Source organism: Saccopteryx bilineata, chromosome 3 (genome assembly GCF_036850765.1).
Source record: "Saccopteryx bilineata isolate mSacBil1 chromosome 3, mSacBil1_pri_phased_curated, whole genome shotgun sequence".
In the NCBI taxonomy this organism is placed as follows: domain Eukaryota; kingdom Metazoa; phylum Chordata; class Mammalia; order Chiroptera; family Emballonuridae; genus Saccopteryx; species Saccopteryx bilineata.
Genome location: NC_089492.1, coordinates 144940974 through 144957164, shown reverse-complemented (window position 1 = coordinate 144957164; position 16191 = coordinate 144940974). Strand labels below are relative to the sequence as shown.

Sequence of the window (16191 nt, the reverse complement as noted above, 5' to 3'; positions counted from 1 at the left end):
AGCGGTAGAGCGTCAGCCTGGCGTGCAGAAGTCCCGGGTTCGATTCCCGGCCAGGGCACACAGGAGAAGCGCCCATCTGCTTCTCCACCTCTCCCCCTCTCCTTCTCCACCCCTCCCCCTCTCCTTCCTCTCTCTCTCTCTCTCTCTCTCTCTCTCTCTCTCTTCCCCTCCCGCAGCTGAGGCTCCATCCGAGGCTCCATTGGAGCAAAGATGGCCCGGGCGCTGGGGATGGCTCCTTGGCCTCTGCCCCAGGCGCTAGAGTGGCTCTGGTCACGGCAAAGCGACGCCCTGGAGGGGCAAAGCATCGCCCCCTGGTGGGCAGAGCGTCTCCCCCTTGTGGGGGTGCCGGTGGGTCCAGGTCGGGCAGGCGCATGCGGGAGTCTGTCTGACTATCTCTCCCCGTTTCTAGCTTCAGGAAAAAGAAAAGAAAACGAAAACATGAAACAGAGGGGACTTGCAGTGGTGCTCATAAAGCTGGCCCTGGCCGGTTGGCTCAGCGGTAGAGCGTCGGCCTGGCGTGCGAGGAACCCGGGTTCGATTCCCGGCCAGGGCACATAGGAGAAGCGCCCATTTGCTTCTCCACTCCCCCCCCCCTTCCTCTCTGTCTCTCTCTTCCCCTGCCGCAGCCAAGGCTCCATTGGAGCAAAGATGGCCCGGGCGCTGGGGATGGCTCCTTGGCCTCTGCCCCAGGCGCTAGAGTGGCTCTGGTCGCGGCAGACCTGAGGGGCAGAGCATCGCCCCCTGGTGGGCAGAGCGTTGCCCCTGGTGGGTGTGCCGGGTGGATCCCAGTCGGGCGCATGCGGGAGTCTGTCTGACTGTCTCTCTCCGTTTCCGGCTTCAGAGAAATAAAGAAAAAAAAAGAGAAAGCTGAGACTTTAGGGCCTGTGCCTTTCACGACCCAGAACTACTTCATTTGCACAGTTTTACTGAGGTATTGGGGGCATACAATGAACCACACATTTGAAGTGTGCAATTGTCTCAAAACTCTCGGCTGAATGTACACACTCAGAACCCATCACCACGATCAAGATGCTGAACCTACCCACCAGCCCCAAAGGTGTCTGCTGTGTCACTCCAGGGTACTTGGCATTTTCTAGTGTCATAAGCACACAGACAATGCTTTCAGAGGCTGTCCCTTTCCCTCTGCCGCCTTTATTTTGAGATTCATCCACATAGAGTCAACGGCACATTCCATTGGATTGGCAGCCATGTTCCACTGTGTGGGTGCACCACTGTTTGCCCCTGTTCTAGTCAGGAATTTCTAGTCTTGGCTTTCTTTCTTTCTTTCTTTTTTTAAAGGAAAATTCAAAAATGGCACATGCTCAGACAGCTGAAAAGCCCTGGGTCCTCCCGCAGGGGCAGTTAAGATATCAATCAGTGGTCATTGGTCATCCAGACAGGAGGTGGCGAGCTCTAGGCCTCCGGGGCACCGCTGGGTGTCCTGCCTGAGCACTGACCTCTCACAAGCTCTTTGGAGGTAGGTGCTCTCTGGTCCCCATACACAAACTGATAGGGGAACTCAAGAGTTAGAAATTTAGCTTTAGTAAAATAGCTTTTAGTTATAATCAGTAGGCTTAATTATTAATGCAAGTAAAATGCTTTGTTCCAGGAGCTGGATACATCAATAGGCCTACATGCTTGATGAGGTTGCAAGCAATCCACCTTTGTGCCCCAGACCCAGGAGATCCACAAGCAAGGTGGTATCTAAGCCTGGGTGTTCCAAGGGCAGAATGCCCGCTGACAAGACGCAGATAAAGAAGTACAATGAGGCCTGACCTGTGGTAGCGCAGTGGATAAAGCGTCAACCTGGAAACGCTGAGGTTGCCGGTTCAAAACCCTGGGCTTGCCTGGTCAAGGCACATATGGGAGTTGATACTTCCTGCTCCTCCCCCCCCCCCCCGCTCTCTCTCTCTCTCTCTCTCTCTCTCTCTCTCTCTCTCTCTCTCTCCTCTCTATAATGAATAAATAAAATCTTAAAAAAAAAAAAAAAAAAGAAGTACAATGAGCCTGACCTGTGGTGGCGCAGGGGATGACCAGATGGAGCTGGAACTGGGAGGTGACTGGGAAGGCACATATGGAAAAAGTACTGGTCAGCAGATGGAAAAACGCTATAAGAATCCCTAGACTTTAACTTTTATCTAACTTCTCTCGCTAAATTCCAAACCCCTTACCCATATTGCTTTCTGTCTCCTTATAAAAAAGGGTGGCTGAGTGAGCTGCAAAGTATAGAATTGTGACAATTCCAGTGCCATGTGCACTTTTCCTGGATGTGGACTTCTCCTGGACTCCTGCTCCTTGTGACAGCTCATAACAGACTGAACTGGGGTTGGGTTGCATTTTTCAGGGATTTGGCATGGTGTTGGGGCCAACTTGGACTTGGTGAACATGTTAAGGACACTACTCTTTTATGGATTCTTGCTGTACTGGCCAAGAGTTTGCTTCAAGGCTTTAATCACTGTAAAAAAAAAAAAAAAAAAAAAGACTAGATAAAGAAGATGTGGCACATATACACCATGGTATACTATTCAGCCATAAGAAATGATGACATCGGGCCTGACCTGTGGTGGCGCAGTGGATAAAGCGTCGACCTAGAAATGCTGAGGTCGCCAGTTCGAAACCCTGGGCTTGCCTGGTCAAGGCACATATGGGAATTGATGCTTCCAGCTCTTCCCCCCTTCTCTCTCTCTGTCTCTTCTCTCCTCTCTCTCTCTCTCTCTCTCTCTCTCTTTCTCTCTCTGTCTCTCCCTCTCCTCTCTAAAATGAATAAATAAAAAATAAAAAAAGTATAAAAAAAAAAAAAGAAATGATGACATCGGATCACTTACAACAAAATGGTGGGATCTTGATAACATTATATGGAGTGAAATAAGTAAATCAGAAAAAAAACAAGAACTGCAGGATTCCGTACATTGGTGGGACATAAAAACGAGACTAAGAGACATGGACAAGAGTGTGGTGGTTATGGGGGGCGGGGGGAGGGAAGGAGGGAGAGGGAGAGGGGGAGGGGGAGAGGTACAAAGAAAACTAGTTAGAAGGTGACGGAGGACAATCTCTCTTTGGGTGATGGGTATGCAACAGAACTGAATGACAAGATAACCTGGACATGTTTTCTTTGAATATATGTACCCTGATTTATTGATGTCACCCCATTAAAATAAAAATTTATTTATTAAAAAAAAGGTGGCGGCCCTGGCCGGTTGGCTCAGTGGTAGAGCGTCGGCCTGGCATGCAGGAGTCCCGGGTTCGATTCCCGGCCAGGGCACATAGGAGAAGTGCCCATCTGCTTCTCCACCCCTCCCCCTCTCCTTCCTCTCTGTCTCTCTCCCTCCCGCAGCCGAGGCTCCATTGGAGCAAAAGATGGCCCAGGCGCTGGGGATGGCTCTGTGGCCTCTGCCCCAGGCGCTAGAGTGGCTCTGGTCGCGACAGAAGGACGCCCGGGCTGGGCAGAGCATCGCCCCCTCGTGGGTGTGCCGGGTGGATCCCGGTCGGGCGAATGCGGGAGTCTGTCTGCCTCCATGTTTCCAGCTTCGGAAAAACGCAAAAAAAAAAAAAAAAAAAAAAAAAAGGTGGCTGAGATGAGGTATTAAGATGGTTTTTGGCCTGACCAGGTGGTGGCGCAGTGGATAGGGCGTCGGACTGCGATGGCGAGGACCCAGGTTCGAGACCCCGAGGTCACCAGCTTGAGCGCAGGCTCATCTGGTTTGAGCAAAAGTTCACCAGCTTGGACGCAAGGTCGCTGGCTCAAACAAGGGGTTACTCGGTCTGCTGAAGGCCCACAGTCAAGGCACATATGAGAAAGCAATCAATGAACAACTAAGGTGTCACAACGAAAAACTAATGATTGATGCTTCTCATCTCTTCGTTCCTGTCTGTCCCTGTCAATCTCTCTCTCTGACTCTTTCTCTGTCTCTGTAAAAAATAATAATAATAAAATTAAAAAAAAATTTAAATTAAAAAAGAAGACAGTTTTTGGTACCAAACCCCCACCCCATCTCCCGAGATTGTTGGCCATCTGAATAAAGTGCCCATAATGATCCAATCCTTGTCTCTATGTATTTGGCTGATTGGTGACAGACAGCACAAACAGGAATATTTTTCCGGTTTCAAAAAGAGGAAACTGAGGCACAATGGAGTTCAGTAGTCAGCAGAGATCAGGCAGCTGATGACTAACTTTCACAGGACCTATCCCCAGAGCAAGGAGGGGAAGGCTCAGCACAGAACGCTGAATGGTGTCACGGGTGCTGAATTGCCTGACCTATTAGCAGTAAGCCTAAATCCGTGCTCTTCAATATAGTGTCTCAAAGAAAAGCTCCACTGCCCACCGCACTAGGAACTCCGCGCACGATGCCTCTCGGCCCAGCAGCCCTGTCGGGGCGGAAAGTCGGGCGTGAGGCCGGAAGGAAGACAAGCTTAGGACCCTGCCAAACTCGGAGGCGGCCGTTAGGGTGACGGTGGCTCCACGCCCAGGCCTTCAGATGGAAGCGGCGCCGGATCCAGAGCCGGGTCTCTGCGGCAAACCTGGCGGGCGGCTGGACATGAGCCATGGCTTCGTGCACCACATCCGACGGAATCAGCTCGCCCGGTACCGTCCCGCCCCCGCTGCCATCCCCCCCGCCCCTGCCCGGCCCGGCCCGGCTCTCCCTGACTCCCGCTCGGCTCCCCCAGGGACGACTACGACAAGAAGGTGAAGCAGGCGGCCAAGGAGAAGTCGAGGAGACGGCACACGCCGGCGCCGACGAGGCCCCGCAAGCCCGACCTGCAGGTGTACCTGCCGCGACGCCGAGGTGAGGCCGTCCGCCCCGCCTGCCTCCAGCTCGCGCGCCCTCCGGCGCGGGGCCCTCTGCCTCAACGCTCTCCCTTTCTCTATGTGGAAGGAAAACACACTTCCTAAGGCGCAATTCTTCTCGTCCCTTCCCGGCACCTCCGCCTCGACGCTCCACAATCTCGGCTAAGTGATTCTTCCTGGAGAACAGGGAGGGCTCGTGGCCCCCAGTTAAACGTCACTATTACAGGACATACTTGGGAGCCTGCAAGAAGTTGTCCGCCAGTTCCCCCCAATCATACTGTGTATTCGTATTCCCACTAACAGAGAGAAGGGGCGGCACAGCTGTAGTAGGCGACTGGGACGTAATTGTGGAATGAAGCCCAAACCCAACAAAGGGCCTTTTCCCCCAGCTTCCCTGTGACCTAGAGACCACAGTATTAACATATGACAATATTTAAAGTGTTGTTAGGTCTTCTGTACATTGTCATAGATGTGGTAGGACCTTCTAAGGTAGAAGCTGTTGCTGTTTCACAATAAGGAAAACAGGCACAGAGGGGTTAAGTCACATGCCCAAAACCTCAGAGCTAGTAAATAAATGACAGTCTGAATTTGAACCCAGGCAGAGCTCTCTCCACCTCTCTACTACTTTCTGACCCTATTTACTAGACAGATGTGTATTGTATACCTGCTTTATAACAAGCAGGACTGTACTGGCCCTGCAACAGGGATACAAAGGTAAATAAACTGACAGCACTACATTTCTCATATAAGCACACTCACAGAAAGATTGGGGCTTTTATTTTTGTGGTCAGGACCTCCAGCAGCCTTCCCGTCTTCCCTCTCACTCTGGTTCATCCTTCCAGATGGTTCTACCCACCCAAGCAACCCAGACTGTGAGGAGTCCGGTGAAAGCAGCAGTAGTGGCGGCTTGGAGCCTGAGCCTTCTGGCCATCAGCTCTTCTGCTTAGAATATGAGGCGGACAGCGGAGAGGTCACATCAGTTATCGTGTATCAGGTATGCCTGGTGGCAACAGCTACAGCCTGAAGGTCCTAGGAACTGGTAGAAATCACTTCCAGACCCCAAGCCACTGTTTTCATCAGGGTCAAAGGGAAGTGTTTGCTCCACATGGGCGCGTAAGCTGCTGGGCAATGCTTTTGAGCATAACTCCCATCACGTAGTGATTCTCGGCAGGCAACAGGGAGGGCTTATGGCTCTCAGTTGAGAATCACTATAACAAGGGATACCTGGGAAATGGCAGGCAGTGGCAAAGAAGTTAGGAGTCAATTGCAGTTCTTTTGAGAGTGCTGACTAGGGAGCGGGCAGGTCGCCTTTCCAGAAGAGGCCAGGCCCTGAGCTTCCTGACTCTTCCTCCACGTAGGACGATGATCCAGGAAGGGTGAGTGAGGAGGTGTCAGCACACACGCCTCTGGATCCACCCATGCGAGAGGCCCTGAAGTTGCGCATCAAGGAGGAGATTGCAAAGCGCCAGAGCCGACACTGACCAGGCTGCAGGCATTCCCTCCAGGCTGGAGTCACTGCCCAGAGAGCACACCCCTAGTTCAGGGATGCCAGGACCAGTCTGGAGGCTCTTGAGGCACACAAATACAGACCCATCCCAGAGCTGCTAGGAAAGGGTGTTGCAGGGACTATGCCTGACAACCTTCCTTGCAACCATTCTTTCTTGTATATTGGCCCATTTGACCATCCTCATTTGGAATTTTTGAGAATTTAGATCGGTGTTCTAGAAGCAGAGACTCCAAGGAAAGCCAGGGTTTATGAAACTTATGGCAGTTTGCTGCTTTCTCACTGAGTTCATGTGCCGGGGACGCCTGTCCACTGCTACTCCACCCAGCTTCACAGCCATGTTTGTTTTATGGCTCCTTTCTACCGTGCTTTTGCTCACTTTCATTCATGTTTTCCTAGATCTTTTTCTTTACAGCTGTTCTTTGTTCTTTATCTTTTGTCTTGGAGTTCATCAGTTCCACATCCCCTCCCCCTGCCCCTCCCAATATGACTGCCTACCTCCAACTGTTCAAGACTTTGGAGGTACAGGGTCCCACTTTTCTGACAGTCTCTTCCAGTAATCCTGGTACCAGTACAGTGAAAGAGGTTTGTTTTTGAGGCCAACTTGCAAGCATGTCTCCCTCCCCTTCAGTGACTTTCCAAGTTTCTGTCAGGCCCAATGGCTTTGCTCTGTCTTGATAAGATTACATAGGAAGATGTTGCCAAAACTAAATTGCAAGGATTTCTTGCAGCAAAACCTGCCTTGGTTAGGATTATGACATTCTAGCTTTCAACCTCATCCCTAAAGGGGAATTATCAAAACATGCTTGAAACTGCCTCTCCAAATGTGACTTAACAGTCTTGAACGTACATACAAAGAGAAATTCAACAGCAATAATTGCCTGCTTGGAACCTAGTTGCAAAGAAAAAAAGGCCCAAACAGTACCCCAGAAGAAGTGAAATGAGCCTCTCTCATCTGCCCCATTCTTTCTCTTTTCCTGCCTCCCAAGAGTGTATAACATCCCAGCAGATCCTTAGAATAAAGATCCTGGAACATATCAGTGCTTTTACCAAAGGGAACATTTTTCCTAATGCAAGGTTTGGCTCAACTTTGAGAAATCCACAAGGCATCCTGTGCACTGCAATTCCAAGCCACTTCAGTTTTCCAGCACATTGGTCTACCTAACTTCAGTGACTTGAAATACGGGGTTTACGTGAGCCCATGAGCACTGAGACTTCTTGGAACCAAAGTTCTCCTGCCCCAGGGGTTTCTCCACATCTGTCTCAAGATCAGTATGGCTGTTCCATCTCAGCAGTTGTTCTCTTCGAAAGACACCTGAGGGCACTCTTAAACTATACTGTTAAAGTGCAGCCAACCACAGCTTGCAGTGACCGGAATGTCAGGAAAGTGAGTGAGGTGGCTGTATTAGAAGGGCCTGGTTATGAAGGGACCAGAATGCCCCTGATCTATAGAGCCGGCCCAAGGTTAGAGGCCTTAAACTTGCCAGTTCTGGGCTCAGTTCTACTTTTAAAGGAGAAAGTCTGTATTTTACTTTTACTGTATTTATTCAGCTGGACTCCAAGTGCCTTTTGACTTAAAATGTTAACTACCCTCCAGCCCCCCTGGGTCAAGGAGGCTGTGACCTCGCCCCAATCACCCTGCAGCTCCCAGGACTGGTCCTTTAGGCTTCCAGCTCTTCAGCTGATCTTCTGACCTGGACATAGGATTTCACTGGAACTCTTAGGCTTCCCAGTCTGGAAATACCTCTGGGGGGCCCATCTTCTCACAGCTGGATGGCCTGCTTCCAGCAACCCAGAAGAGGTTGGGGGCATAACACCTGAAATTTTAGCCTCCATTCCTGTCTTGTGAAAAGGAAAGCATGTACCTATAGTCTTTATGTGTTTGTCATGCAATTCTCATACACTCAGGTAAGAAACTGATGGGAATTCCCCGCTTGTAAAATTTGAGTCACTTTATCAAGTACATATAAAATATTTTCCACTCAAGAAAGCATTTTAATTTTTAGCTAACTTATACAGTGTGACTATATGCAGCACTAAGCCTAATACTTAACAGGTTCATCAGAGCAGAACTGTTGGTGATGAGGCTGCCATTGCTCTGGGCGTGCCTGCAATGCTGCTCTGGTCAGTGGACAGCTTTCTAGCACAGGCTCATTGCTATTGCCACCAATCATCTGGTGGTACTGTCCAGTTTATTCACAGACTTGCCTCCAGACATCTTTCAGCTGATTTCAAAAGTTGGTGCTTTGCCATCAAGGAAAATGTGAATAACATTTCCCACAGGCTCTAGATATGTGCCAAAGGGGACTGTCCCCTGCTGTATAGTACAGTAGGAACAGTGTTGGACTAGCTGGAGCTTTCTTGTAGGCTGCTTCAGACTCAACACTACCTAAGTAAATTATTGACTGTCTAAAAAGAAAGTCTGGTAGCCTGATAGGCATACCTCTTGTCCATCCAAAATGAAGTGTTCCTTTACTTACTGGGAGTAAGCCTTGGATTTTAAGGTTCTGTGTGTCCTGAGCCACAGTGGATGATGTTACAAATAGAAGGAAGCTGAAGTTTGCAGGGGCTTGGGCTGTGCAAAAATGAACATTAAAGCCTGAGTGCCAGCCAGGTGGCAAGCATGGAAATCTTTGACGAACATAAAGCAAGAAAAGATTGTAAAGCATTTTGTGTTGACTGAGAAAGAATAGGAGGCTGCGGAGCCCGGCCAGACTGGGAAGAAACAGCATGGGCAGTAACAAATGCTCCCTATGGAAGAGCCTCTGAAAGGGACATTCCATCTCCATGGTCTACCCTGAGGGGCACTGCCAACTAGAGCTTAGCCTGTGATACTAAAAAAAAAAAAACCTTTGGGGTAGTGGGTATCCAACCTGCTGTGCATTTGGTGAGATCTGCTGATGGACAGGTCGTGGATTCCCAGCTGGTTCACAAATATAAATGAAGCCTTTCCAAATGTAAAGAGGAATAAGGACAGATTATTTTCATACCTCTGAGCCTTTGGGAGAATCACCATGGAATACTGAAAATTATCTGAAACATTTTAAGCCCCCTCCTTGAATTCCTATCTTATCCCTGAGGAATTAGATGTCCAAGAAGCCGTAACCATCCACCCGATTCCCCCAGTGATGGGAATCATGATAGATATAAAAACCTGAGTAAATGGCCCTCTGCCTTCTTAGAGCCACCAGAATGAGATTGGTTGCACTGGTGAAGTCGTGATGTTAAATGTATAAAAAGCCATACAGTCTTCTGTTTTCTCATTTTAATGTTTCTGCTATGTGTATGAATAAAGTGAAGTATGAAAATTATTTGAAAATCCTGGAAGAGAGGTACTTTTAAAGACTGTTTTTTTTAAACCAATAAACTTATTTTTACAGCACTGTTTTTGCCAAGAGTAATAAAATCACTTGTGTATGTAAGGGAAGTGAAGATTTAATGCCTACCCCTAATGTCATTCAGCACTACAAAGTCAGCACTTGAAATCTCATCTCTTGCTTAGCCTGACTATTTTAAGAACTGACCTGGTGAGAGCATAACATCTAGGCTCACGTGGTTTTAGAGCTGGAAGGGACTTTTAAAGACATCTGGTCTTGTTTCCCCCTACCAACTACCCATGAAGAGCTCTTCTGTCATAGGGAGTTCTATCTCGGGGTAATTCTATTTTAAGGACTACTCATAACTATCATATTACGCCAAAATCTTCCTCCTTGTCACTGCTCTGGAGCGCTTATATACCACTTCATGTTAAAACAGGCAGTTTAGAATCTGAATAGTTCTCTCAGTACAGCCCTACTTTTAGTGGTTTGTCCTGAAGCAATTTGGAAAAGGATTTGCCAACAGGCTTCCTCTTACCGTTTTTAACTGCCACTGGATTTAAAAAGGTTTCTCCTTTGACAAACCATTGTCCAACCATGCTCCATTTCCCTCACAGTATCAGCAGTTTTACCTTTGCCTCACCAATGTGAAATTTCAGCTCCCACCTGCTGGCTGCCTGGCCCTATGCTCCTTTCAGGTCCATGATGTGTTGGCCCCACAAGGGTTCCCAACAGATGCTGGGCTTCCTTTTAGAACACTAGGCACATTCTGGTTTGTGCAAGTATCACTCCCTTTTAATTAGGAAAGGAACCAGGAGGGCACTCTTGGCCTGTGAGTTTCGGTGAAGCTGGTGGGTAATTTATTTGCACACTATCATAGTGCTTCCTTTTCCCATATTACTCGGTCTCCCACCTTCCTCTGTTGCCTACCAACACCTGGCCGCGTGTCTACTTAGAGTGGATATCCAGCCTGACCAGGCGGTGGCGCAGTGAATAGAGCATTGGACTGGGATGCGGAAGACCCAGGTTCGAGACCCCGAGGTCACCAGCTTGAGCGTGGGCTCATCTGGTTTGAGCAAAAGCCCACCAACGTGAACCCAAGGTCGCTGGCTCCAGCAAGGGGTTACTCAGTCTGCTGAAGGCCGGCGGTCAAGGCACATATGAGAAAGCAATCAATGAACAACTAAGGTGTCACAACAAAAAACTAATGATTGATGCTTCTCATCTCCATTCCTGTCTGTCCCTGTCTATCCCTCTCTCTGACTCAATCTCTCTGTGTAAAAAAAAAAAAAAAAAAAAAAAAAATGGATATCCATTGGTCACTGCTGCTCTGTTTTAAGTAAGTGGTGAGCAGTCGGGCAACGTGTTTTGGGCACTGACTTATGGACAGTAGTACTTTGTGTTCTTGTACCCTTGAAATGTATCCGATGCAAGTAGCATCCTCCAAAGTTTGCTGAGTCGAGGGAAACACAAGCCAAATCCAGGACACTTGAATGTAAGGAACAGCTAAAGCTTCTCTCTACGGACCGCCTCGCCTAAGACAGAAGCAGGCAGCGGGCGCTCTGCGGAGGAAGATGACCGGAAGTCTCACTAGTCGGCCGGCTGCTGCAGAATGTGTCCAGCGGCTAGGGAGGCTTCCTCCCAGCCACGTGCACCATGACGAACACAGGTTAAGCAGGAAGGTGGTGCAAACCCCCGTTTCCCCCCCTCCCCCAAGCTTCCACCGCAGGAACAGGGGCAACAGGACTATCCTTTTGGCATCTCGAAGTCAGAGCTGCCGCTCTAGTCCCACACCACAAAACTCGCGCCCAGGTCCCCGAAGCTGGTGCGCCACTCCCGTTCCACCCGCACTGGGCGCGGGGCCTCGGGAATTGTAGTTCTGAGCGGAGCGCGGGCCACCGGACCAGCGCGGCGTGGACTCCAGGTCCCGGCGGGCGGTGCGGCGCCGCCTAGGGTGGGGGCGTGGCCGCCGGCCCTTTAAACCTACAGGGCCGCTTTGAGGGCCGCAGCCGGGGACGGCGCCACGCGCGGGCTGGGCGGAGCGCGGCAGCCGCAGGGCACTCCGGGGAGGTGCGTACTGGGCCCCTCATTTCCCAAGATACCCCCCCAAACCCCGCCCCGCAGGAATCACAGGAGAAGGCTTGTTCCCCGGGACCGAATACTCGCCGGCCCCGGTCAACTGGCGTCCACACGGGCGGGGACGGGCTGGGGTTCCCGCTTGAGCGCTCCTTTCACTGGAATGCGGTGGTCGCCTGCGTGTGGCCGCCCCTCTACCGAACTTAAGACACACACACACACAGCCCTCCGGGATTTCTTTAGCTTGGCCCTTTGACTGCAGCATGGCTCCTAGGCCAGTTCCCTTAGGCGAGGGAGGGTCACTCCCTGTCCAGATGTTATGGCGCCGCCCAAGTCCCTGAGCAAGCCAGTGGCTTCGGGTGGGACGCGGAGGCCGCCGGTGGGTGTCAGAGGGTGGCCATGTCCTGGTATGGGCTGAGCCCACAATGTGAGCCTGGCAGGAGCTCCCAATCAGGTGATGACCACCTTCCCCCCCACACACACTCTCCCCGGGGCTTTGGCCACTCACTGGACCCTGTACTTTGACCTGTCTCTCTCCACCAGGCCGGGGTCAGTTGATGGTTTTGGCGAGGTATCTTAAAAGGTAGCTGGGCCTGTCCCCTCTTCCCCCACCTACCTCGTCATCCCTCCCACACCACTACCACCCTGGCTCCCCTCCCTCATGACCGCCTGGATCCTCCTTCCTGTGAGCTTATCAGCATTCTCCATCACTGGCCTATGGACTGTGTAAGTAAAGACGGGGAGGGGGAAGACAACTAGGGTACAAAATGGACCCAGGCTGAGAGGGACAGCACCCACCAGGAGGTTGATGGCACACACAAAGTCCCTTGTCCTGATTCAGGCCCTGGGGTGATACCCAGGGTCACTTGGGCTGTCTGCAAAGCCTGGCCTGGTGCCTGGAAACACAGTCCCTTGGGACAAGCTGGCACCACCTACTGTCCAGAAAGGTGGCCCTGACAGACATACTTCCAGAGGTTCTCTAGTTTGTGGCCACTGTTGTGTGTTCTGATGTGACATCAGGCCTTAGGGCCACCCCAACCTCAGTCCCTAGCAAAGACAATGAGGCTGAATGGGGCCAGAATCAAGAGAGAATAGTCAGTAGGGGAAGGCTAGGTTGGGCCAGATTGGGAGGGGTATGAGGGTGACAGTTCTGCTTCCACAGGTACGCCATGGCCGTGATGAACCACCACGTGTGCCCTGTGGAGAACTGGTATGGCGCACTCTGCAGACAGCTTCACTCTAAAGCTCCCTTCATCTCTGTTCCCTCTTGGGCCGGGGCTGCTGCAAGCCAGACGGAGACCCTGGGCCTCACTGCTCTTCTCTGACATTGGCGCGCCTGCCCCTCCCCAGGCATGGCTTCGTGCCCACTTACCTGCTTCCCACCACCCCTCTGCCCCTTTGGCTTCTGTCTCAGGCGGGCCCTGAGAAGTGGGCCCCCTTACCCCCTGATAAGGGAGGTCTGGGAAGATGGTCTTTGAGAAGTCTGAGGAACAGGCCAAGGGGTTAGGGGACCCCTTTCCCCCCAATCTACTCTGTCCTGCCTTCCAGGTCCTACAACGAGTCCTGCTCTCCTGGCCCTGCTGAGCAAGGGGGTCCCAAGACCTGCTGCACCTTGGATGATGTCCCCCTCATCAGGTAAGTCCTGGAAACTGGCAGATCAGAGAGACCCAAGGCCCTGACAGACTCCCAACCAAGCTTCTCAAGCAAAGGCCTGTCCCAAAGGATCTCATAGGAATAATAATTATATATACTGCTCACAAAACTCAGGGGATATTTTATCGATTCATATTCACTTTGAAATATCCCCTAATTTTTATGAGCAGTATATTAAAAGCACTTAATAACAGTACTACTTACCATTTACTAAGTGCCAGGCTCTGTGCTGAATGCTTTATATGCATAATGTCATTTAATCCTCCCAGCATTGAGGCAGCTATTGTTTTATTTTGTAGGCAAGGAAACTGAAACAGTTATATCATCCATTTAGATCACACAGCTAGTAAGTGGAGATACCTGGATTTAAGCTCAAGCCCTCGGATTGCCCAGCCCAAATTCTGGCTCAAGGAAAGCCAGACCAGCTACAGGCCTTGACAGTCTCAGGGGTCTGTAGAGCAATCCTGGTTACTCCCTAACCTGTCACACACATGAGCTCCCCTTTTTTTGGAAGGAGGGGATACCAGCCAGGGACCAGTTATTTGTGAGAGACACTGGTTCTTCTCATAAATCGGTGGCTTAAACTGGGCACAGATAAAGCAATAGAAAGCAAGTGGGCCAGAACAGGGCCCTCTGCTGCTCCTTGCTCCCTCTCACTTTGTCCTTGCCCCCCTCCCCTCAGCAAGTGCGGCACATATCCCCCAGAGAGTTGCCTCTTCAGCCTCATTGGCAACGTGGGTGCTTTCATGGGTGAGTTGTGCGCTTAGCCCCCCAGTCAGCCCAGTCCAGCCCACCCCACACACCCTCCCTGCCAAAAGGACCCAGGAAGCCCTTGCTCGACAGTCCATTCAACCAAGGGCTAAAGCAAGAGGCCACTTCTCTCCCTGTTCCTTGAAGGCCAGAAGCCGACTCCTACACAGCCACCCTGCTGGCTGGAGCCTGAAGAAACCTAGTTCGCCCCTGTCCATTTATTCCCATCTGGCCCTCAGTGTCTGGAGGGGTGAGAGTGGGCTCCTGGGCAGGATTGGGCCAGAGGAAGGCACTAATGCTGGTTCTACCCATGCTTTTTTCCCCAGTGGCCCTGCTCTGCCTCCTACTCTATGGGCAGCTCCTGGAACAGAGTCGGCATTCCTGGATTAACACCACAACACTCATCACAGGCTGCACCAATGCTGCAGGCCTTGTGGTGGTCGGAAACTTTCAGGTATACCCACCTCTTGAACTTCCCCTGTAAGGCCATGGCTGTCTACAGAGACCCTCAGTCTTCTGAGGGTTGACCCAAGCTGCAGGGGCAGCCCCTCATGGTTGAGGTGGGGGAAGAAGGGCCTGGGAGAGAAAGGGGAAAGAAGGAAGAGGGACAGAGAAAAGGTATGAAGGGGGTTGGTTGGAGGAGCAGGGCTGCCTCACTGATCAGCCCTTCTCTGGGCTCAGGTGGATCATGCTAAGTCTCTTCATTACATTGGAGCTGGTGTGGCCTTCCCTGCTGGGTTGCTGTTTGTCTGCCTGCACTGTGTCCTCTCCTACCATGGGGCCACCGCCCCTCAGGACCTGGCTATGGCCTACCTGCGGATTGTGCTGGCAGCCATTGCCTTTGTCGTCCTGATCCTCAGTATCCTTCCAAGATAGACCAGCCCTTCTCTCACCAAGATGAGGCGGGCAGAATGGCACACCTTCCAGATAATGCTGCCCAGTGTGGTCTTCTACTCTCTCTCCTGGGAGGTCAGGCCTGGGTTTTTGCCCCAGCCTAGTTATATATCTGGGAAGGCAGAGAGTGTGTCACCAGTCTCCGATATATCCTGCTGAACATTTCCTTAGCCCCATTCCAGGTGGTATCTTCTTCATTCATGAGAGTTCTCAGCTGCAGCACGGGGCCGCCCTGTGCGAGTGGGTATTTGTCATCGACATCCTCATTTTCTACGGCACCTTCTGCTATGAGTTTGGGGCAGTCTCCTCAGAGACACTGGTGGCTGCACTGCAGCCTGCTGGTCGGGCCTGCAAGTCCTCTGGGAGCAGTAGCACCTCCACTCACCTCAACTGTGCCCCCGAGAGCATAGCCATGATCTGAGGTCTGGGGAGCAGGCTCCACTGCTCCCACCCCATGTCTTCTTTGCATTCTTTTTGTACCAAAAACAATTTTGAGAAAGTATTCTGTTGGCTTCCTCGCTCCTAGAGGAGTAGCCATCCCACACACCTGTGCCATAGAGGAGCGGGTCCTGGCAGCTGCCCAAGCTGCATGACCTGCTCTCCACTCTGCAGTGTTGTTTTTGTTTCAAGGTCACATATCCTCCGCCACCCAAGCCAACCCTTCAGGTGCCTTCTATTCCCCAGTGCTGAGGCCAGACCACTGGGGTTTCCTGCTGCAGGAACTGGGGCTGGGGATGAGAGGGATAGCAGTGGGGGGGGGGGCGGTGAGCATGCCTTAGTCTGTGGGAAGGCCCACTTTGGGGCCCACTGAACTGCATTGGGATTCTTCACTCTGCTCCTTACTTTCTTTAGGGCAAATAACAGCAGAACCACATGGGTATTTTAGTACTTTTTTATATATATATCTATTAAAAGAATTCTAATTTGCATGTTTGTAGTCTGTTCTGGAGAATCAGAAGGCCTGATTCAGGTCAGCTCTTCCTAGGCAAAGAATGGGAGCAAGCCCCTGTCACTAGGGAGAGTCCTGAGTGCCCAGTGCTCTTTGAGAGCAGGGCTGCCAGGAACAAAGAAAGCCAAGTACCAGTCAAATATCCCTCAGAACTGACTGATCATTTCACCTCCACTCAGCATCTGGTTTGATGCCTTAGTATAAGGAGATGGGGGAGGAGGGTTGGCATGTGTAAAGAGCACTTTTAAAATGTTGGAAGAAA

General features: G+C 51.2%; 2 protein-coding genes across 2 annotated transcripts; both read left to right on the top strand.

Annotated features, from left to right (window-relative positions):
- Positions 1-4387: 4387 nt before the first annotated feature.
- C3H2orf68 (chromosome 3 C2orf68 homolog) lies at positions 4388-9672 on the top strand. The gene is made up of 4 exons (XM_066267601.1): positions 4388-4582; positions 4666-4784; positions 5629-5780; positions 6145-9672. The coding sequence occupies exons 1-4, from the start codon at positions 4476-4478 to the stop codon at positions 6265-6267; spliced, it is 501 nt and encodes a 166-aa protein (XP_066123698.1). The 5' UTR covers positions 4388-4475; the 3' UTR covers positions 6268-9672.
- Positions 9673-11572: 1900 nt separating this feature from the next.
- TMEM150A (transmembrane protein 150A) lies at positions 11573-15907 on the top strand. The gene is made up of 8 exons (XM_066267597.1): positions 11573-11677; positions 12227-12409; positions 12846-12893; positions 13232-13318; positions 14019-14086; positions 14413-14540; positions 14768-14945; positions 15163-15907. The coding sequence occupies exons 2-8, from the start codon at positions 12345-12347 to the stop codon at positions 15399-15401; spliced, it is 813 nt and encodes a 270-aa protein (XP_066123694.1). The 5' UTR covers positions 11573-11677; positions 12227-12344; the 3' UTR covers positions 15402-15907.
- The last annotated feature ends 284 nt before the right edge of the window (positions 15908-16191 follow it).

What these genes read in the sequence shown, in the direction of transcription:
- C3H2orf68 (XM_066267601.1), top strand. Translation starts at nt 4,476, where the DNA reads ATGGAAGCGGCGCCGGATCCAGAGCCGGGTCTCTGCGGCAAACCTGGC. An exon ending in CGACGGAATCAGCTCGCCCG is followed by an intron (nt 4,583 to 4,665) that starts GTACCGTCCCGC and finishes CGGCTCCCCCAG; the next exon opens with GGACGACTACGACAAGAAGG. An exon ending in CATCAGTTATCGTGTATCAG is followed by an intron (nt 5,781 to 6,144) that starts GTATGCCTGGTG and finishes TCCTCCACGTAG; the next exon opens with GACGATGATCCAGGAAGGGT.
- TMEM150A (XM_066267597.1), top strand. Translation starts at nt 12,345, where the DNA reads ATGACCGCCTGGATCCTCCTTCCTGTGAGCTTATCAGCATTCTCCATC. An exon ending in GATGATGTCCCCCTCATCAG is followed by an intron (nt 13,319 to 14,018) that starts GTAAGTCCTGGA and finishes CCCTCCCCTCAG; the next exon opens with CAAGTGCGGCACATATCCCC. An exon ending in CTTTGTCGTCCTGATCCTCA is followed by an intron (nt 14,946 to 15,162) that starts GTATCCTTCCAA and finishes GCCCCATTCCAG; the next exon opens with GTGGTATCTTCTTCATTCAT.